At 40.8% G+C, this 23,776-nt stretch overlaps 1 protein-coding gene across 1 annotated transcript in view; it reads right to left on the reverse strand.

The window, feature by feature from the left end:
* Positions 1–301: 301 nt before the first annotated feature.
* Positions 302–23,776, reverse strand: part of MAP1B (microtubule associated protein 1B) — a 64,190-nt gene continuing 40,715 nt past the window's right edge. Inside the window, exons 3-7 of the mRNA XM_033164069.1 lie at positions 20,632–20,714; positions 18,008–18,148; positions 7,484–13,760; positions 2,959–3,197; positions 302–1,526 (exon numbers count right to left, since the gene is read on the reverse strand). Of these exons, the coding sequence (XP_033019960.1) occupies positions 1,371–1,526; positions 2,959–3,197; positions 7,484–13,760; positions 18,008–18,148; positions 20,632–20,714 (6,896 nt within the window). The 3' untranslated portion in view covers positions 302–1,370. The remainder of the gene's footprint in view (positions 1,527–2,958; positions 3,198–7,483; positions 13,761–18,007; positions 18,149–20,631; positions 20,715–23,776) is intronic.

Raw genomic sequence — 23,776 nt, forward strand, 5'->3', positions numbered from 1 at the left:
TCCCTTCACCTATTTTTTTTTCTTTGCAATTTTCCTGTAAACAAAACTTCTGTTTAAAAATTCATCTATTAAAAGTTCGCACCTAGCTAAAAAAAAAAAATCTGTACATTTGTTCCCATATTCGCTCTTAAATTAACAGTCAAAATAATGTGAGGCAAGGCTCCAAAAGACTGTACAGAGTGCAGAGAACCTTTTGCAACATTCTGTATGTGTTAATTTCTGGTACCGGGCACCCTTTCTTTCACAAGGGAAAAGGGGGAGGAGGAGAAAAAACAGACTTTCCAAAAAAAAAAAAAAAAAAAAAGGCTTGCTGTTCAGGTGCACAAATGAAGTGCTCAACTTACATGCATAATTCATAGCACCAAGCTTTTTGACCAATCAGAGAGGTTTCCAGTAGCACACATGCACACGCATACTTCTGTACTGGTGTAACTATAATCCTACACAGATGTTTTATAAACTTGCTATCTTGCATTTAAAAAATAAGTGCATCAAGTATTTTTGTACATTCAAGTCACATTCTAAGGCAAATTGTCTACCATAGGTACTCCCAACTGCTTTGGTATGTTGCTTCAGTAAACTTGAGTGTGACTTGGGTGTTTCAGCATGCAAGTTTGTCGAATTTAAGAGTAGACTAGATGTATTTTTCACTGGGAGCATGCCTTAGACCAACATGTTCACATGTTAAACCGAATGGGGTTCAAACTACTTGCATATATTGCCTAGGAGAGTTCTGTGACGCGAATATGACATGTTCAAAGTGAAGTTGCCAACAGCAAGTGAGTGTTTTGTATCTTACGTCCCTTCAAAGCCACATTCAGTTTCACGTAATTTTCTAGCTAATTTGTCACTAAATTAAAAACGCCCGCTCTTGCAGTAATTCAGACTAATGCAAACCTACATCTTTCTTTTTATGTGATGACAGACTGCAGGAAGCAATATATCGATTGCTTTGAGAGTAATGCAAAACTAATGATTTTATTCTCCTCTACTCCTCTCTCTCGCTTTCTCTCCCTGTCTTTCTCTCAAGGGCAAATGCCCCCATACCTGGCAGAAGTCAGCAGTGTTTGCTAGTGCATGGTTTCCAACTGTTCAGCGGAGATGAACCGGAATCTGCAGTTTTTGCAGTAATTTGAACCCTATGGTGGGAATACTGTTATTTCCCTTAGCAATCAGCAAAAGACTGGAAAAAAAGGATTAGTGACTTGCATCACTGTGATACAGTATAGCATTTGGCAGGTATATATATATATATATATATATAGTTCGGCAGCTGAATTAGATGGGTTACATTAGAAAAGGTGTTTTCAAATTGAAGAATTTCTGGAAACAAAGTTTAAGGTTGTGATGCATTGCTTTTTTTTCGTTTTCTACAGTTCAATCTTGCATGCAGGGAAAGATTCATCTTGCATAACAACAGTGCTGCTGCTCGCCAATACCATGATGTTAAGGTCCTGTTGTTTCTCATGGGTCTCTTGATACCATTCCCTCATCACCTCCGAATCATGGGTAGGGATTAAGGTCACCTGCAATATAAGAATACGAGAACAGTGGACACATTAAGATCAAACAAAGGGCGGTATTAATGTGTGAGCAAGTCCTGAGAATACTGGCCCCCATTTTGAAAGAATACTTCTACGGCTAACACGAGTAGCAACTAGGTGCAACAAAAACAGAGACAGAGACTACTTGGGGTACATTATAGAACTTCATCCTCCACAATTGTGAAATGGGAGCCTCTGACATCTTAGGTACTAAGTTCTGCATATCCACATTTTTCAAAATACTGAACACGTGATGTGCAACACTATGGCATTTTTGTATGACTGAGGGCATCTTTAGCCCCATCCACAGAAGAGCTGCTTTTCCATAACTGGCCTCAGCCCATTGTAATTGTTAATTAATTATCTTCTGCGTGTGTGTCTTGAGGCAATCTACACAACATAGTAAAAATAGTTAAAGCAGAAAATAACAGCAAATGAACTAAAAATAAAATAACATAGAAGGAGACACTCATGGCAGAGGCCAATTAATCCAGTTGAGAAGGCTTGACCATGGTGCTGGGTGATTGAAATGTTGCCACAAAACGGTTCACAGAAAACCAGTTTCCAAGCATTTAGCACAATGTTTAAAGATGTACTTACACCATACGCAAAATCTTAGATATAGAACATGAAACCAGTAATATAAAATATATAGTAGACACACAAAATTGGGTGTGCCTTGCATTTGAAGACATGGGACTACCACATTGCATCTAGTTCTGCACTTAAAACATCATTCAAAATCTGAAAAAGGCACCTACAGTAAGGTTTTGGTAATATGCAAATAGTCAATTAAAATGTATGATCGGTAATTAACGCAAACTGTGGAAGATTAAGAGAAAAAACAATTTTCAATTGTTGTTGGGTTTTGCCCATTTAATATAGCTCTAGTTGTTGTTTTAAATCATGAGCTTATGAGAACACTTCCCCCCCCCCTGGCTGCATTCACATGCCATGGTAAACCATAATGATTTACAGTGAACACACAGACGATTGCTAACTTGATCCTCTCCTAGCAGGGTCGGAGCAGCAAAGCAGAAGTCCTGATTTAGGATTACAACTCAACCAAAGACTGCTTTGTTTTCCTCCAAATGAATTGTCATGTGAAGCCAAGGTTTGTTCTTGATTTGCCAACCATGGTTTGTTTGGGTGAAATAAATAACGATTCCTGACTCAGAAGCAATGCTAAGTCCTTGCTTGCTTTTCCATGGGAGTGCTCTTTATAGTAATGATAAACCATGCATTCTGGTTTTACCATGGTATGCAAGAGGGTGACTGTGACCAGAAAAAGCTTGAAGAAACTTGTTATCAAATATGAGGCACCTCTCAGCATCTTGGTTTAAGAGATTTCTCAAAGTTCCTTGTAGCTTTTTTATCTCTTCAGATTTTAATTCACAAATACTGGAGAACCTACCTGCATGTTGCTTCCCCACTGAGCCTTGCCCTCCAGCAGAGAATCCAGGACAGCCCTGCTCGGTTCTTCAGCAGCAGGATCATTCCCACTCACCACGTAGTAGGATGACCTCACCCTCTTGAAAAACTCTACATCAACATTCTTGCTGTTGCTGTGGTTGGGAATATAGACCAGATCCAAATACACAGGAGGTCCTGGAGGCACAGCTATAGATTTTGTTGGTTTTACATTTCCAGGTCCTTAAAAAAAGCACACAAACACACAGAAGGGTCTTGTCTGAGTTATTGATGAGAAAATGTCAATGCATCTTGCTTCTACTGTGACCTTAGAAAACGCGTAATTTAAAGTTGGACAGAGCTGGCTTGTCACACTTTGAATGTGGAACACATATTCCCCAATGAATACTACTGACTCTTAAAAGATTCGCTAAAATATGACAGTTAAAGAATCAAAGACTGCTTAGTGAGGAGAACAAGAGGGGAAAATATACCTGATCAGTTCTTGTATAGTTTTGTTTTAAACCCTCATCATCAGGTACTTTATATCAAGTAATAGGATTGGTTAAGTCAATAATTGTCATGCAGAAACTGTGATTATTAAATTGTCATTCAAAAAATAGGATTCTTCAAGAGAATTTATGGGAACATCAACAGAATTTTTGGGAAATTCCTGAAGGAGGTCCTTCTATCATACAGTTTTCAAGTTGGAAGAACTACTGTCCCAAATGCCAGCTCAAAGGTCACTCAGGTGTTGGAACCAGGAAAAGGTTGACCCAGACCATGGCAGAACAGTGGCACCTTGCAAGATATATAAGAGCAGCAATGCAATTGCTTTTAGGAACTGAAAGTAAGATATTCTAAAAAGGTGATGAAGAACTTATGGGAAAGGGGCCAGGAAGAAATCAGAAGATCAGTTGCTCAACTTGTTCAAAAGATGTAGGTTGTGTTTACATTCAGCACCTTCCAAGTTTGTGAGGTCAAGTACTCATTCTCACCAGCCACAATTCAATAATTTTGCACTTTCTCATGCTATTCATCTTTGTTTATTATTATTATTATTATTATTATTATTATTATTATTATTATTATTATATTTATACCCCGCCCATCTGGCTGGGTTTCCCCAGCCACTCTGGGCGGCTTCCAACAGAATGTTAAAATACAATAATCTATTAAACATTAAATCTTCCCTAAACAGGGCTGCCTTCAGATGTCTTCTAAAAGTCTGGTAGTTGTTTCTCTCTTTGACATCCGGTGGGAGGGTGTTCCACAGGGTGGGTGCCACTACCGAGAAGGCCCTCTTCCTGGTTCCTTGTAACTTGGCTTCTTACAGCGAGGGAACCGCCAGAAGGCCCTCGGCACTGGACCTCAGTGTCCAGGCAGAACGATGGGTGTGGAGATGCTCCTTCAGGTATACTGAAGCCCGTTTAGGGCTTTAAAGGTCAGCACCAACACTTTGAATTGTGCTCGGAAACGTACTGGGAGCCAATGTAGGTCTCACAGGACCAGTGTTATGTGGTCTTGGCGGCTGCTCCGAGTCACCAGTCTAGCTGCCGCATTCTGGATTAGTTGTAGTTTCCGGGTCACCTTCAAAGGTAGCCCCACATAGAGTGCATTGCAGTAATCCAAGGGAGAGATAACTAGAGCATGCACCACTCTGGCAAGACAGTCCGCGGGCAGGTAGGGTCTCAGCCTGCATTCCAGATGGAGCTGGTAGACAGCTGCCCTGGATACAGAATTAACCTGTGCCTCCATGGACAGCTGTGAGTCCAAAATGACTCCCAGGCTGCGCACCTGGTCCTTCAGAGGCACAGTTACCCTATTCAGGACCAGGAAGTCCTCTAAACCTGCCCTCCCCCTGTCCCCCAAGAGCAGTACTTCTGTCTTGTCAGGATTCAACCTCAATCTGTTAGCCACCATCCATCCTCCAACCGCCTCCAGACACTCACACAGGACCTTCACCGCCTTCACTGGTTCTGATTTAAATGAGAGGTAGAGCTGGGTATCATCTGCATACTGATGAACACCCAGCCCAAACCCCCTGATGATCTCTCCCGGCGGCTGCATGTAGATGTTGAAAAGCATGGGGGAGAGAACAGAACCCTGAGGTACCCCACAAGTGAACACTCATCCCCCACCACCACTTTCTGAACACAGCCCAGGAGGAAGGAGCGGAACCACTGTATAACAGTGCCCCCAGCTCCCAACCCCTTTAGATGGTCCAGAAGGATGTTATGGTCGATGGTGTCAAAAGCCGCTGAGAGATCCAGCAGAACTAGGAAACAGCTGTCACCTTTGTCCCTAGCCCGCTGGAGATCATCCACCAGTGTGACCAAGGCAGTTTCAGTCCCATGATGAGGCCTGAATCCCGACTGGAAGGGATCCAAATGGTCCACTGCTTCCAGGCGTGCCTGGAGTTGTTCAGCAAACACTCGCTCAATCACCTTGCACAAGAATGGAAGATTTGAGACTGGGCGATAGTTGGCCATATTGGCTGCATCTAAAGATGGTTTTTTAAGAAGCGGTTTAATAACTGTCTCTTTCAGCGGGTCTGGGAAGTCTCCCTCACAGAGAGAAGCATTCACCACCCCACGAAGCCCATTTCCCAGCCCTTCCCGGCTAGCTTTTATAAGCCAGCATGGGCAAGGATCAAGGGGACAGGTGGTCCCTCAGCACTGGACCTCAGTGTCCGGGCTGAATGATGGGGGTGGAGATGCTCCTTCAGGTATACAGGACCGAGGCTGTTTGGGGCTTTAAAGGTCAGCACCAACACTTTGAATTGTGCTCGGAAACGTACTGGGAGCCAATGTAGATCCCTCAGGACTGGTGTTATGTGGTCCCGGCGGCCACTCCCAGTCACCAGTCTAGCTGCCACACCTGGTCCTTCAGGAGCACAGTTACCCCATTCAGGACCAGGGAGTCCTCCACACCTGCCCTTCTCCTGTATGCATTAGGAATGTGCATTGACCACAACATTCAACTTCTATCACTATTTTGGGAAGCAGCCCTGTCTGCTTTTGAGCCACTGTGTGTCTTCCCAGTCCAACTTGTTATTCAGGACTGAATTAAAACTATTGGAAAAAAGCTATGCCCCTCCCATTTACTATAAAGGGGAATATAAAAGCGGCTATAATGTAATTCCCTTTTCACAGAGGTGGGTGTAATTTGCAAACATAGGAGCCTACACGGATGTTAAATGCAGTAGCACATTGTCCAAACTCTATGGCATTACACAATAAGTAAATAAGTAATAATAATAATAATAATAATAATAATAATAATAATAATACAAAATATCCACAGCAAGCATTTCTGCCATGTTAAATCTGGATCCATTCTCAGTCATTGTTCAATAACAAATGGATAAACAAATATCCATGAATAATTAACATTTGATCAAAATGCTGTTTTGTATAATGGATGTCATCAAAATTATGGAAAGCAAAACCAGGCACTTATGTTGGTTTATGGTTGGTTTATGGTTGCATATGTGAAATGATTGTTTTTAATAACCAATTTGTAAGCATAGGTACAAAAAAAACAGGCAACAGAATTCATTGATCTCATTCATAATTAAAACTAAGCCAAACCATAGATAACTGTGAACAATCAAGCATGTCTGGGCCCAGAGGTAAAATCCTGTAACAGTCACTTTGCTCTTCCCTGCTGCTTCACTACCTGAAATCAACCCATGGTTTCACTTAGCATTACATGCAAATCTGAGCTCATGCTATGTCTCTGCAAAACAATTCATGAATGGTAAGCAAAGAGCCAATCTTGGCTACAACTTGTGGTTTGTTCGGAGTGGATGACATATCGCTCACACATATCGCTAAGCCAAATCATGGTTTAGCTCGGGGTAACATGGCAGCAGCAGGACTGGGAGAAAAGTGAAAAAGCCATGATTTTTGCTCCAAGATGCCTCATGATTGCAGTTTGCCTTAGTTTGCCTTAGCATTACTGTATGTGCAAACTGGCCCACTATCATAGCTACATTCTCTTTAGATGATTGTTTCACAACATAGGCCAGATCCTTCTCTGCTCCTAGCTTCGCAAGGCCATATTTGACAGGTGGGGCTGCCCACCTGTCAGTCACAGTGAAAACAAACGATTGGGTGTTTTGAAGTTCTGGAGTTGAGGCTTCAAAGCACGATGCAGGGCTTGCAAAGAGCCCTGTGTCATGCTTTGAAGTATCGGAGGCTTTACCAGTGGCTGATGGGAAGAAGAGCTGAAGTCTGCTGCCTGCAGCCATCAACTGTGTCAGAGAGTTCCCCACAGGGATTGTGCTAGCACAGACGACCCATTAGCAGATGAGAAGCAGAGCCAAAGCATACTTTCTGCTTGAAAGCACACAATTAGGAGTGCACTTTGAGGCTCCTGATTTTGCACTTAGCAGCCACATCTCTGCCTGCATATGACGTCAGGTGTGGGGCAGATGGGTGGGGCTGGCTGCCCAATGTATGGCCCAAGGGCTGGAGACTCCCCCTCCCCTGCTATTTGGAATTAACCTTGCAATTTCTTCTTACCTGCAGTTGCGGTCTTTGCTGACTTCGATGTTGTAGAGTTGGCTGCATTCTTTGTTTCCTTATCTTTCTCCTCATTACGGGAAGATTTTATCTCTGGAGTAGAGACATTTTTGGCAGCTTTCTCCACGGACTCCTTCTTCTTTGGGGAAGCTGTTCTGGAAACTTTATCCAGCGAATCCTTCAAGCCAGCAGGCTTTGGTGAAGCCACCTGTTTAGATTTGCCATCACTCTTCTTGGAAGGAGAGGAAGACTTGGTCTTAGTGCCCTGCTTTTTCGTCTTTGCCTTTTCTTTTAGATCCTTCCTCAATGGTTTGCCTAAGTTCTGATCGATAGGCAAGGCTTCTGGGTCTACCATGGAGACGTCAGGGTGTCTAGGCGATGGACTGCGATCTTGCATGGGGACTGGCGGAGGGTCAATGTGTTCATATGTAATGGTTTTATCTGTTGGAATAGTTTCAGATTCATCTTCCGAGTCAATGTTAGCATCTGCTGTAATAGAAGGACACTCTTCCGTTTCGGGTGGCACGTCTGAATCCGTCTGTGATGGGGCAGATTCGCTGACGGAGGTTGGGGGAGTTTCTCCACACAGGCGTGCTTGCTGTTTCCCCCCTGAAGGCGGCTGTGCTCCTCCAGACTGAGTCAACGGCTTCTCTTGCTCTTGAGTCTGTTCTTCACTAGCAAACCATTCCAAGGGGTTAGGGTTGATAAAGGAGGGAGAAAGTTCTGTTTTGGGATGCTTGTATTCGCAAGATGTAACGAGGCACAAATCAACATCCTGACGGGTTTCTGGTTTTTCTGAAATAAAGTATTTATCAGCCTCATGGTGGTAGCTAGCAGTGTCTGGGGAACTCATGGCTTTCCCACTCACTTCGTAAGAGTAACTGACAGTCTCAGATGACTTGCTAGTTTTCCCAGGGGTCTCATAAGAATAGCTGACTGCCTCAGGAGATATGTGTGTTTTTCCAGTGGTCTCATAAGAATAGCTGACAGACTCAGATGATCTGGTGGATTTTTCATAGGAGTAATCAAAGGCTTCTGGTGACTTGGTGGCTTTCTCTGTTGTTTCATAGGAGTAACTATCAGCTTCAGGTGATCTGGTGGTTTTCCCTGTCGCAACATAGGAATAATCAAGAGCTTCAGGGGATCCAGTGGTGTGCTCTGTTTTGTCATAGGAATAACTAACAGCCTCAGGTGATCTGGTGGTTTTTCCAGTTCCATTATAAGAATATTTAAGAGCTTCAGGCGATCTGGTCGTTTCCTCAACGTCTTCCTGGTCCGTAAAGGCTAAGAGCTCTTGGCTATGTTTTGTCAGAGAGTCTTCAACTACTGAGGTATGATAACCAAATGATTTGTCGGGGGACATGTGCAATGATAATGGTGGTGAGTGGCAAGCGGCAGTAGTTGTTTTCATTACAGGAGGTGAATCTGAAAAACCAGGTGAGTATAGAGGAGAAGATTCCCGTGGTGTTAATGGAGATAAATCAGATTTTGGTGAAAGTTTTTCTCCAAGGCTGTTCACTTTTTCTGATGGAAATGCAGAATGTAAGGGCATATCACTAGGCTGAGTGACACCTGATATAGTTTCTTCTTGTAGTGGAGAACTTGCCTGTGATGGTGTATGAGCAGAGGAGGAAGAGGGTGAAGCTTCTATCTGAGATACTGAAATAATCTCAGAAATATCCTTGTCATTGCCAAAACATGCTTGTTCCACTGGTGATATTTTATTTGCAAAAGAGTGCTCCTGCATGTCTGTAGGGCTATAATCGACTTCAGTTGGACCATTTTCAGATATATGGTGCATAGTAGCACCTACTATTGGATGTTCAGGAGACTGTCTGCTGAAGTCCATTGCCAAAGACTGCTCAGGAGAATCTTGCCCAAATTCTACTGACATAGTTGATTGTTCAGGAGACCTATGATCTTGAACTGGTGTCCTTGATTTTGCTGTTTTAGGGGAGAAATCTGGGGGAGAAATGGACATAGGTCTTGGGCACTCTTCTTTAGATGGAGACATTTCAGTTTCCTGAAATGTTGTTGGTGTCTGAACAACAGATACAGAAAGAGAATCATCTACTTCAGTAGAATGTGGGGATCCAACTTCAGCATGCAGTGAAGGAGATACATCATCAGTGGTTGGTTCTGGGAATGAACTAGTAGCAACAGATGCTGTGGAAACAGAGGCAACTCCTTCAATATGTGAATAAGTGTCTTCTGCTACAACTTCATCAACAGGTGTTGCAGATTTATCAGAGACTGTACCTTCAGAGATTGACATCTTGGTGTCTTCTTTGAAACAACTAAAATGACTAATATCTACCTGTGTAGGAGAAATCTCTCCTAGTTTCCTTTCATCCAAAACCAATGAAGGCTGAGTTTCTGAAGTTTCTAAGTCATCCTTTTTCTTTTCTAGGACAAAGTCCAATTTTGTTGGTGAAAGCTGTACATCATTTTCAACTTGCTGTTCTTGGAAAAGGTTTTTAGAAGCAACATCAGAAACTGGGCTCTTCTGCGAAGGAGAACCATCTCCTTCGCTCTTCTTTTCAAAGGGACTGTCAGTTTCTCTAGCAGAAGATTTTACATCACCACTCAAAAATGCATCATAGGAAGACTCTGAACCAATCAGTGGGGGGCTCCGTAAAGGTGAGAGCACTTTTTCAGAAGGCAATTCAGAGTCAGGCACTGGTTCATCCATTGGGCTTAGTCTGTGTTTTGTAATATTATCTTTGGCATCACTAACTTCAAAGCTGAATGAAGCATCTGCTTTTCCAGTAGTTTCAGAAGGAAGTTGACTTGATTTTTCATCTGTCGGAGATTGATAATATGGTGTGTGTCCAGCACTACCAGCAGCTGATTGTGATGGGGACACCACTTCTAATGTTTTATCATCGGGGCTGGGGCAGTGCTCTTCATGGGTTTCATGTTTTTCAGAGAGTGCTGTGAGAGCTGCAGGTTCCGGTGTCACTTTAATCTCATTGGGAGTCAGTGAAAAGTTCACACTGCGTTCACTTAGGGGTGTTTTAGCAACAGGTGACAGAGGGGTTGGACTTTCATCTAGACTCTTAGTTGGGCTATGCTTGTCATCCAAAGCTTCTGAAATTTCTAGTTTAGTAGTACTCTTGACTTCACTTTCTCGTTGGCGGTACAGATCTTGGAAGGAAGATTTGCCAAATTTGTCTTCCTCTAAGGAAGAAGACGGTGAAATTGTAGAAGCTGAAACATTATAGTCTTTGCCCTCAGTAGCATCTGTTTTAGATCCTTCAGATAGCCCATTGAAAGGATCAGGAAGGGGAGAAAGTTTAGTCCTAGTAACTTCTTGAGAGTAGTGTGTTGATTCATACTTGGTAATGTTAACATATTCTTGGGAAGGGGAGTCACTTTCCTCATTATTAGTCTCATCACTCATCACATCCCTTGGAGTTGACATTTCATCCATTGGAGTTGGCTCACTGGATATTTCAATGGTGGACTGGGTATAACCTGAAGTAGCAGTAAATTCCTCAGGCTGGTCTTCTCTGTTTTCTTCATCTGAAACAGTTGCTTCACTTTCTGAACCACCAGGTAACGTTTCATCATGGATTGAAGATGCTGGTTCTTTAGCAGGAGATGAAGGTTCTGAGTACTTAGCTGGAGTGGTTAGGTGCATGCCATATTTATCATCAATCTCACCAGCTTCTGCTGCTTTGTCCACCACAGCCATAACATAATCCTCTTCAGCTTCTACTTTTTCAGTTTCATCTTCTTCATCTCTGATATCCTCAGTTTTGTCTTCCTCCTCATTCTCTTCTGTTTCTGCCTTTTCAACCATTTCATCTACATGTTCTTCATCTCGCTCTTCACCCTCTGCTCTAAATTCTGCTTTTTCGTCATATCTCAAATCTTTAGCTTTTTCATGCTCAAACGCTCCAGCCATTTCTTTTTCAGTCTCCCCAGTTTCTATTTTATCCTTCAGGTCTTGTTTTCTGAGGCCTAGTGGTGCCTCTTCTTCCTCATTGACAACTTGTTCTTCGGCTTCCTCTGTCTCAGCCTTTTCTTCATAGTCCCCTGCCTCAGAAGATTCCTCAAGACCTGTTCCTTCATCCTCAAACTTTTCATTGTCATCAACCCTGTCCTTTTCTACAGGCTCCAGCTCTTCAGGAGTTTGTTCACATTCACCCTCGGGTTCAGTGGTAGTTATGCCTTCATCAGGAGAATCAGCAGGCCCTTCTGTTTTTTCTTTCTGAACTTCATAATCCTTTTGTTCTATATCAGTCAACTTGCCTTCTTTTTCTATTATATCTACCTGAGGCTTTGTTTCCTTTACTACTTCAACTTCTTCAGCTTTTAGTTCTTCAAAGTCTCTGGTTAAATCTTCTGGTGAAGACATAAGGGACCTCTCCGCTTCGAGTTCTTTTCCAGCAGCTGCAACACCTACAGCTGCTACCGTTGCAGCGACAGCTCCCAAAGCAGCCACTGCAGCAGGCGTTTCGGTAACCTTGATCTCTTTCTTTGCTGTCTTGCTTTTAACTTTTTCTTTTGGTTTCCCAACAAGCCCACTTTCTTTTCTGACAGACTCTTCCTTCTTTTGTGGCTTTGGCTTTGTTGTAGTCTTTTTCGACTCCAGCAGAGAGGCAGATGTTTTCTTTGTTTCTTTGAGAAGCTTTTTGGGCTCCTTCTTTTCTTCTTTTTTGCTCTCCTTTTTCTCTTCCTTTTTAGATTCTTTTGGGGGAGCTTCTTTCTTTGATTCTTTTTTAGATTCTTTCTTCACATCTTTCTTGGTATCTTCCTTTTTAGGCTTTTCCTCTTTCTTAGCCACTATCCTTTCTTCTCTCTTGGGCACCTCTTTCTTTGGCTTTTCTTTCTCCTCCTGCTTTTCCTCAGATTTTCCTTTCACTTCCTTTCTCACGTGCTTCTCCTTTACTACTTTTGGTTTGACATCTGCTGCTTGTTTTTCAGTTGTTTCAGATTTTGCCAGCTGCTGTTCCTTAGCTGTCAGATCCTTTTCTGTCACAGAAAGCCTAGTCTCAGCTTTTGCTGGTTTGTCCTTTTTTGTGTTTTTTTCTTTACTTTCTACCCTTTGAGTCTTTTCAGGTGGGCTAGTCTTCCCTGTGTCAGATGCCTCCTCTCTTGATTCTTTTCTGACTGTCTTGCTAGACACGGATTTTGCAGCAGGCTTAAGACTTTCCTTACTGTCTGCTCGCTGCTTCAGTTTAGTTTGTTTTACTGGTGGGCTTACCATGTTACCAGTTAGGTCTTTCTGTGTAACTGTTGGTTGCTTAAGAAAGTCTAAATGTTTGAGCTTTTCTAGTCCATCTAGTATGCTATATTGGGTACTGTTTCCTGGGAAAAGAACTCTGATTATTTTTTCAGCAGGGTTTGCAGGATGCCATACAATCAAGGATGAGATGGAAGTCAAATAGGAAACTGGGATGTCTACCTCCTGACCATTTGGTAGCACCAGCTCAGCTTTATCTTTGCTTGTACCTGTCCACTGATGCATAAAATATTGCATCTCTTTGCTGCTTTTGACTGGGTTGAGCACATACATCTCAAGCTTCCCTACTCCCATTTTTTGAAAGAGGATAATAGGTTCAGTGCTGTTTGCCACATTTCTAAAAAGAGGCTCTGGTTTCACAGACAGCTTATTTAAGTACTGCAGGGTAAAGCAAGCCTCCTCTACACTTCTTTTTAACTGAAAATTAGGATCGGGGTTTCCTAGGCTTTCAGGGGCATTGAGGAATACAACTCCTAAATCAGGTGAAATTAGATTTTTCATCCAATCACTGTTGGTAGTGGAGCCTTGAGACTGTTCCTCTTCTAATTCAGCTATTTTCCGTTGCAACATGCTATTAATCCCTGGCAGGTTGTCATCTCCAATGTGGGTGAGCAGAATTGAATCCACTCTGTCCAAATGTCGAATGAGTTTCCAGAAACAAGATTTTCTTTCTGACCCCCCGTTGATGAGCATGTTGAATCCGTTGACTGCAAATAATGCAGAATCTCCTCTTCCACCAGGGAAAATGTAACAGCAAGGTTTTGAAAGCTTCAGGAAACCTCCTGATGTTGGTGGCTCCAAGATATCAAAAGGTGATGGCACTTCCACTGATTCTGACAGATACTCTGTGAATTCAGAAAGTCCTTCCATTTCAGGCAAGATAGAGGCAGAGTTTAGCTTAATGTTGATGAAATCTTGAAGGTTGTGTCTGTCAAGGTTTGAATTCTTCCAATCCCCTTCCTCAGGGCAGAAAAGTGTTAAGCTGGCTTTGTTGGCAGGATGAGTCGTGCTCAATAACTCTCCAATCTGGGGTTGCAAAACATAAAGGGGAATGTTATGTGTCAATTTACACTAAACTGTAGTCACTTTTCATAAAACTAAAAGGCTTCTTAGTGTACTCTATTGGCAGAAGAAAGGCAGGATCATGCTCAAATATTTTTTTAAAAATACATTTCTCTTATCCATTCAGATTCTAGTATACGTAGTGAATTCTCCCCCAACGGATTCTCCATTTACTTCAACAGAGGAAACACTTGGACATACATACCTGTGCATACACTGCTGTTCTCTTCATTTAAATGAATGAGTAAACTTGCATCTCAGGGTTGTGTGTGTAGTGCACACAAGGAACTGGATTCAAGAGACAGTTTAGAGAAGGCTATGATTCAGATGACTGGCAGGTGGCAAGAGACACAGATAGTTGCAGTTGGTGGGGCAGGGCTGTGGCACTTACCTGATCTCCTGCCACCAGTATTGCTGTGATTTAGTGGGAGAGAGAGGTACAATTGTGCAAGTAGGAATACAGGATTGGCTCTGTGTTCTTGCACCATGAAGACCTCATCACCGCCTTGCCCTTTTCTACCCCAGTAAGCCATGGTGCTGTTGACAGGTCAGGTGAGCATCGCTGCCCCATCCCAGAGGTATGCCTGTCCCAAGGCTTGCTTGCTTTTAGAGGAGCAGTAAAACTGGCATTAGTCTAGTGGGCATTGGGGGGTATTTATATTTCTTTTATTGCTGGTTGCTGCTTTTAGTATTTTTTCATAACTTTTTTTTGATCACAATAACACTCTCCCCTCTCCTGTGACGTCCAGCGACTGAAAATCAGAAGCATAATGCTTGTTTCTTTATTGCATTAAAAAATTGCTTGTTGTTTCATTGCTGTTTGATTATTGTTTTATGGTTATAAGCTGCTCTGTTTATGTGTATAGAAAGGCAGGAGACAAATGCCATAAAATAAAATAAAAATTCAGTACACTAAAGGGATGGTTTAGATCAAGGAATTAATTGGTCATGCCAAGAATCCTGGCCCACAAATTTAATTAGCTAGCAGAATGGAAAAGGACTATAAATAACCATAAGCACATATTTATTTCCTTTGGAGATTCAAGCATTTGTTATGTATTTTAATATATAAACAGTATTTTTCTATATTTGTTTTGAAAGTAACTGTTATGAAAGTCATAGAGCAGATGTTTTGCTCCTGAGAAATAATCCACCCAACATCTATATAAAAATAAAACAGTAACAAAAGAAATAAAATAAAGAAGACCGAACAGCTGTTTTGTCTTCATATGTCACTAAAACTGTGTATATTACCATCTTATGGGATATAAATAGATCTTATCCAAATGTCAAGCAGAGAAACCAAAGCACTATTATTTAATAAGGTAGCAAACACCCAGGAGAGTAATCACTGCAAGATACAAGAGAAAAGCCAATAAAAGGCACCAGGTTTTCAAGAATATAATCAAACAGAAGCGTTTATAAGACATGATCTAGGTTTTTTCTTTAAATGTTAAGAAATATTGATAATGGAAGCCATCCTCATTTTTTTGTATGCAAAACTGGGGTATCAGCAGACCAGCAACTTTATCAAATTTCATTTTCTTTCAGTGTTGTCTCTCATTTTTTCCAAAACAAATACAGGTATGTGTATGTCCTTGAGACAGAATCCTGAAGTAGCCTGCCTCAAGGACTGCAAAGTAGACATCTGATAAAAGAAATTAGCATATTAAATTAGCAAAAACTGGCCAGGCTCATAAAATGGAGGCTGAGTTGTTTGTTGCTAAGAAGAGAAACAATGCGAGATTTCATTGTCAAAGCAATCAGTTTATCTCTTTAATAAGGTATATTTTCGTGGGCAATATTCCAGTAAGTAGCAGCAGATTGTCCACTATGCATGAAAAACTGCAAGTCTAGATACATATTTATAGTCTGCATGAAGCTATTTCTTTAAAAATGTTCTAGGAACTGTTAGGAATGAAGAAGCATGATGCAACTGGTTTGTTTCTTTTAAAACTAACTTTGCAAGTTAACTTATATAGAAATCAGGCAAGGGTATTTATTTATTTATTTGGTCTGTTTCCTACAACCAAACCAGAAATCTTGAAGAGCATGCTGCCTTAGTTGAACTCATACAAACACACGGTGGGGACACAGGAGAGGGCCTTCTCGGTGGCTGCTCCCATACTTTGGAACTCCCTCTCTAGAGAAGCTAAACTAGCTCCTTCCTTGCTGTCCTTCAACTGGCAAGTGAAGACTTCCTTGTTCCAGCAGGCTATTGGGAACTTACTGCTTTTAATGAAAGGTCTGGTGCCGTGCTGTTTTTATTGTAATTATTGGTATGTTTTAAACAGATTTAATATGTGTATATAGTATTAATTCTATCAATGTTTAATTGTATTTTAATGATTGAGTTTTCTGTATTTTTAGTGGTTCTTGTTTTTATCTGCAAGCCGCCTTGAGTCCCGTCATGGAAAAAGGCAAGGTATAAATATAATTATGATTATGATCATTTCCTAAAGTACCCCATATGTTCCATAAGTATCCCAGGGACAAGATTGCTCTTAATATTGATATGACTGAGGCTTAGATCTGTTAAACTTCCCTTGGATTCATTCTGTGCCTGTGTATCAGTGCTATAAAAATACATAATTCAGCTTGACAGTCTGTTTACGATGTGTTCCTTGCCTTTCAGGAATTTGCAGACACTGTACATTAATTGCAAGCCAACATAATGTCTAGAGAAACAAAAAGAATTAAGTACAGCCCTAGTGACTCCTTGACAGATATTCCATCTCTGTGGATAGCAGATATGGATTCTGTCAGTTTTTGAATGTTGCTGTTTTGAATATTAGGCAGCAAAACTCACAAATCGTGTATACTGTTGTCCATAGAACAAGATTAACAACGATGTATAGTGGGCCCAAGGTCCAGGCCATCACCATATTAGGTGATACCCTTTTGATTTAATTTATAATGTATTTCAATCCCTCCTGGTTTCAAACAAAAACTCTGGAAATATATGTGGTGTATTTGTTGAAATCCCAGTGATTTGGGTTCAATTCCATTTTGATACATCAGTGTTTAAAGTGTAGAATAAACCTGCAATCCAATCAATTGTGAATGATGCAAATCATTTTTAAAGATAAATTTCCCTACAATATACACAGAAGTGGGGGCGGGGGGGAGGAACTGGGAAAGAATTACTTTGACATCCACCTTTTAGCTTTGTTTCAAACGACTTCCTGGGATGCCTAGAGAAAAATGCTTGAAAAAGGACCACTGTGTGTGGGTCATAGAACCTCGGTTGAGTGTCTATAAAGGGCTATGATATAACAATACCTTGGGGGAAATGCTTGGGGAAAGCACCAACATATCCTGACTCTCTCCGACTTTTTATTTATTGAACTTATTATTCCCCACCCCCTTTCCCCAGAAGTAATTCAAAGCTACTTACAATAGTAATTAAACAATATACGGTAAAACCAGCATAAAACAAAACACGGGGAAATCTAAAACGCATTCATATTTCTTAAAAGGCGGGACCAAAAGATCCCACCTACTGAAGGCCACAGATAATTAAACACCAAAGGTGTGCCAGAATAGCAATAGTTTTGTCTGGTACCTAAATATAAGTAATGATGACATCAGGTGAGTTTCCCTGGGGAGAGCATTTCAAACATAGGAGCCTACTCCTAGGGGACAAGGTCCCTTTAGCACCACCTCCGAAAATATTCGAGCCCTCCCTCACCATTGATGGGTATTGCCATTCAAATAGTATGTATGTATATGTCGCATCTTGAAATTGATTGTGCAGGTGGGGCTTACCTGGCCCTCCATATTACATTCAAGTTGGCACCCCTGATTCCACAAGAGGGGAGACACCACTGAAAAGGCCCATGTTCCTATTGCCATCCTCTAGAATTGTATTTAGTATCATATAATGAGCTGGTTCCCCTGATCACTGTGATGTGCCCCCAACAAGGGAAGGGAAATATGCGAGTCCTGGAGTAGGTAAACTCGTCTCCTCTCCGGCACCCCCTGCCCCTATTTCATGCCCTGGCCAGCGTGAGTTTGGTAGGGCACAGGAAACAACAGCTGCTATGCCCCTGACTCCTCTGCCCACCACAGGTTTGCTTTGTTAGTATGTTTGTTATTGTTATTTTATTGCCAACTTCTTTGAGAATGTTCAGCACATAAATCTACAAATTAAACGTGCAAATAACTAACATTGAAGAAGACATTAGAATAGAGAGTAGTGAAATACAAACCTCCTGGTCAGTGAAGATCTCAATAAAATTCTGAAATGAGAAGGAGCCCGATTGAAGAATGAGCTCGCCTGTATTTTCAAAACTCTGCCCAGTTAGTACCAGGAGTTTGTGTCTTGCAGCATCTGTGATCATTAAGCGCACCTGTAGAAAAGGATTAAAACAAAAAATGCCCTTAAAATATCTCCTGCTTTCTACAGGGACTATCACTTCTACTTGACCTAAATAAACACGCATGCAACTGGCTTTGCATTTTATTTATCCCCAAACAGAGGAACACTAGAGATGGGGGAAGAGGGTTTGTAAAATATGGTGCACAACAGGACAGAACTCCTTAAGCTCAGCTTTCAAGGCAGCTTAAACTTGAACAAAAATCTTAAAAATCTATCCCAAAATGAACTATAACCCAAAAAATAGAAGCAGTAGCACCGTGAAAACGACCAAGTTAAACCTATCAGGTTGAAGCAGCAGAAAAACAAATGCAGCCTATAAAATGAAATCATTTAACATTTAGAAGGCCTGGGGAAATTAAAACAAAAACATATTCAAAGCTGATTACTTAACAAGCAGAATGACTTTCTTTAGATCAAAAGCAAACACCATCAAAAATAGGTTTTCTCAGTTGCTCGTCACTATTACTATCCCACATGCTCTGCCATTATTTCTGAAGTGTATTCAACAGACTCACTTTGTCATACATGAACTATTTCTGCTAGGTGAATCAACTGAATTCTCTCAAAATACTTTCTCAGCAAGCTATCTTTATCTGTATATAAAAATCAAACAATCAAATGCTTTTTTTAAAAAAAAAAAAGCATGCCATGAAAAAAATCAGGACTGCCCTGAATTTCTGTTCAAGGACTCGCCTTCCACAGATAATTCAAGGGCATTCACTAAAACACATGGAACAGCAGAGAAAAGAAATCCCATTATGGTTTGTCACTAATTGTATTGGGATATAAAAATGTAACATTACCCTTGATGGGGTCAAGTCCATTTTCTGTATGCATTTTTTTAAACAAAAATAGATAGCACTCAACAATCAGATGAGTGCCACTTAAATCTCACCTGTTTTAATTGCATTAAAACTATTAAAAATTGAATTAGCTTGTTTTATTGTTTCCTGTGTTTGGCTGTTAGCTTTTGTACAAAGCCATTAGCTTTTTCAGCAAAAAAAAAAGGACCCCCACTTTGCTTATATTCCTGCACCCTGTTTATTTATTGATGGCTATAGATGGCATACAGGCACCATGTGTAGAAACTCTCTCTCTCTCTCTCTCTCTCTCTCTCTCTCTCTCCAGATACTGACTTAGAGAATGGTTATCTATTTGTAAACTGAAATATTTATGCTATTAGAGACAAGAAGTTGGAAATTTTGTTCAAATAAGGAGAGTGAAAGGAAACACCAATTTTGGCTAAAGAAATACAAACAGATAATACAGATGCAAAAATAAAAATTGAAAAACATGTTGCTAAAAATATTCATACAAGCTAAAAAAAACATGTTTAAATACATCAGAAGCAAAACACCTGTTCAGGAGAAAAATTAGATATTTGGATAAGAAGAGAGTCAAAAGAAGCTGAGAAGATTGCAGCAAAGTATTGACTATAGAAGGTGTACAGCCTACACTGACCTTTTCAGGAACAGAATCTGAATAGCTGATACAAATATTGGTGACAAGAGAGGAAACTAAATACCTTACTGACAAGCCAAAAATTAACAAATCACCAGGTTTGGTTGATATCCACCTGAGAGTTCTCAAATGTCCTAAGATTGGCCTCTGTACCAGCAGACATCATTTTTTTTAAAAGGGAACAGGTGGATGTGAGAAGTTATATCACCTCTTGTGGGAGTCTGTTTCATGGTCGAACAAGAGTCGGACACGACTAAACGACTAAACAACAAGTTTCAAAAAATATGTGAATAAGGAGGAACATGATAGAAGCTTATAAAATGGTGTAGAGAAAGTGATAGAAGTTTTTCTCCTTTCTCATAACACTAGAACCCAGGGTGATCCAATGAAGCTGAATGTTTGAAGATTACGGATGGACAAAAGGAGGCACGTCACACACCACATAGTTAAACTATGAAGTTCACTCCCACAAGTTCAACCATGGTTTTAATCAATTTGGATGGTTCTAAAAGGGGAATAGACCAATTCATGGAAGAGAAGGCTCTCTATGGCTCCTAATCAATTATGGTTAATATGCTATCTCTAGGATCAGAGGCCTCTGAGTAGACATAGTTTATGAGAAACAACAGGAGATGGCTATCGCCCTCACATCCTACTTGTGGGCTTCCCATAGGCTTCTGGTTGGCCACTTTAGAAAACAGAATGAAAAACTAAGTAGGCCTTTGGTCTGACCCAGCAAGGTTCTTGGTATGGTTTTGCTTCATAAAGAGGCAAACAGAACTTTGACAAGGAAAAGGTAGATAATGGGAAGCTGAGGATTCTTATATTTTATTTTATTTTCAAAATAATGTATGTTTTCAAGACATTGGTGAGCCATAAAAATGTCAGCCCAGATTTCAGAGATGGACATCAATGTCCTGGCTCTTATGAAATTTATTTATTTTATGTCCGCTGTGTACGATGCATTCATTTATACATTACTGATGAATTTACCTCAGTACTGACAGCTTCATCGGAAGGGTTGATGAGGACTACAGTTTCTAAGACATCACTTCTGTGGTGAAGGATTTTCTGACCTGCATAAACAGAAGGAAAGAAAATGAATTGTAAGGTTTGCAGTACAGGTTTTTTGTTTGTTTGTTTGTTTCCCTTTAGACAGTCTAGCTTCCTTAAGGATAGCTCTTCCAATAAACTCACTCTGCTGGAGTCCCATCTTGCTTTTCTCTGGCATATGAAATACTAGTGTTTTCAAATAAGATTGAGCAAAGATGATAACATGAAAGCTCGGGGCGGGGGGAACAAATTTGGTGTCATCTTGTGCCACGTAAGAGACTGTTGTTGTGAATACTCAATAGTTAGCATGTATCTATTTTTCAATGTAATGCTCATCAGCCTTGGAGCAGCTGCCCACAATAGGCTTCTGCCATTTTCTTCTTTCTTTGTGGTGTCTGGCAGCATTCTTATTGGTGCTCCTTTCTCTGAGAACAGAAGTGAGATTAATTAGCACTTGTATTGTGATTGTGAAGGGAATGTCATCCAGATACCCAAACGGCAATTAGTCCAGCACCCAGAAAAGAAACCAGGCACAAAATTAATTTTTAAAGAATGAATGAATGAATCAACCTTGACAAAAAGAGTGCAAAAACACACCCTACACACATACACTTTTAAAACCCATGAAAGGGAGCACAGCAATGCCGGATAACAAATGTGCCAGTGTTCAAATCAATTGGTGTAAAAGCTCTGACATTTTAATGGAATTTTTTTTACTTATAAATATTTCCTGCCACAGGAGATTCTAGTGTGAAATATGGGATTTGGGCAACTACAGAAGGGTTCTGTCAAGGAAAGCCAAAAAAAAAAAGTCTCTTGAATATAATTTACATACTTTAATATTTACACAATGCCTCAAGGACCACCTTTCCCCATATGAACCGATCTGGACCATGTGATCATCACCTGAGGTCCTTCTTCATATGCCTACTCTGTGATAGGTCCAGGAGGCAGCAACATAAAAACAGGCCTTTTCTGTGGTGGCTCCCCAACAGGGAGGCTTGCCTGGTGCAGTTTGTTACATATCTTTAGGCACCAGGCAAAAACATTCCTCTTATCTTTGGCTAATTGAACAATCTACGGTATGTCCTTTTAAACTGTGGAGGGTAGTGGTTTTATTTGCTATTATGCTATATATTTTTGTGTTTTTATATTGTAAACCAGCCTGCCATTTATGGATGAAGGGTGGCACTAGTGGTCTCCTTCTATCCCATCCCTCAGCAGCCCTGTTTGTACCCCGGTTTTTACTCTCACCTACGGTACATCCCCATGTCTATTCCTCCCTGCTCCTTTTCTGCCAACCCCTACAACTCTGGAACAGTGATGAAATACTAAACTAGATGGGGCCAATTGTTTCTGCAGACACATTATTCTACTGATGGCATTGTTGAGAGTTGGGTGTGAAGGAACAACTGAACTGCCCCTTTTGCTCAGAAAGTTAATTTCCACAGGTCAGATTTTAACACTCTAGTCAGGCAGTCAAGTGACCTTTTGCAATGTGATTGATTTTATACTGTTGTTGCTTTATGGATCATTTACTGTGAAGGCAACATCATCCATTTTGTGTAAGATTTGCATACTGAAATAAAAAATGAAGGCATAGGTAAATGAAGGAAGAATGGCCCTGACTCTTCATTGTTACCTAAAATAATGTATCTTCCATCACAGAACATGTATATTTTCAGAGAGGTCAAATGAGATGGTAACATTAGCTTTCATTGCACTGAACACTAACTCTTTACTTAAGTATTCCTAATTAAAATGGAATCCATAGAATTTTGGTAGATGTACTCTGAAAGATGCTGTTTGGTTTTAAAAAAATCATAAAAAGAGAGGAAGACATTTGGTCCCTTCTGGGAAAAGTAGAATGTTCAAGCATTTTATAATGTGCCCTTACTTGGCTATTCTGAATACTTATAACTTAAGGCTACAATTCTATACACACTCAGCTGGGATCAAGTCTGACTGAGCACAACTGGATTTACTTCTGAGTAGACATGGATAGAATTCTGCTGTAAGTATCGCTTTTGATGGAATGAACAATATGTTTACTGCAGACATTACACCACAAGGGGCTTAACGGATGTCACAGTCAGCAAAGCTCCCTAATGAATCTTCTGCTCACAACAAGTGAATAGAACTCTGAATAGTCAGCAGATTGTATTCCTCTATGTATTTGCAAATTAGCTCTGATGCATATAGACCCCCCAACTTCCTCTTGCCTTGTAGTAACATCCTTCTAATGATATATAAAAAATAAAGAGGCAAAAAATGCTTTGAAGGAAGCAAGAATTTCACATCCAAGGTTCCTGTTCATTCTCGGGTGTTTTTAAACGGCAGAAATAGTGATGTGAGGGGGCAAGGGAGAAGAGAAAGTCCTTTGAAAGAAATGCTTTGTATAACAAACGGCAGCCTGAATATATTGTGTTAATGTTTTTAGTCAGACGAGACCACTGGCCTTGAATCAATGTTACTGTTATAGAGGGAAAACAAAAATCCCATTTAGAGATTACATGCCACACCACGTGGAATTTTTTTTCTTTTCAGACTGGGTTTTAATGGAAGCTTTGATCACTTCTGAACCTTTGTGGGGCATGGGCTGCCTTAGACCTGAGGTGCGAAACAGAAATTGCACAGTTCAATTGGAACAGCAGGGGAGAAAGTTGTAGCCCTGATGTCAGTACAATCAGAATGTTCACCAAGTATTTCTCGCCATTCAAACTCTATGGTTATGGATGGCTGATCTGTGGTTTTAAGACACTGAACAAAAGCATTTTTTCCTGGTGTCCCCACAGTGCAGCTTCACAGACTTCAGCTAAAGAATTAGCTGGGGAAATCACTTGTCAGTGACAGGAAGCACTCCCTCCCTCTTAACCCCCTTCCCCACCAGTCCAAATGGACAGGTTTTCCAATACTTCAGTCCCCCAGTGAATAAAAATAGAAAGCATGTATCTCACTGAGAGCCCAGCTCTTACTGTAGGTCAGAACAAGACAACTCAAGGAAAGCACTTATGGAGCTCATGAATGGAAAAATAATGCAAGGCACTGATCAGCATAATAGGAACTAACTACCATACTGTGTCAA

This window comes from Lacerta agilis, chromosome 11, assembly GCF_009819535.1.
Source record: "Lacerta agilis isolate rLacAgi1 chromosome 11, rLacAgi1.pri, whole genome shotgun sequence".
Taxonomy (NCBI): Eukaryota; Metazoa; Chordata; class Lepidosauria; order Squamata; family Lacertidae; genus Lacerta; species Lacerta agilis.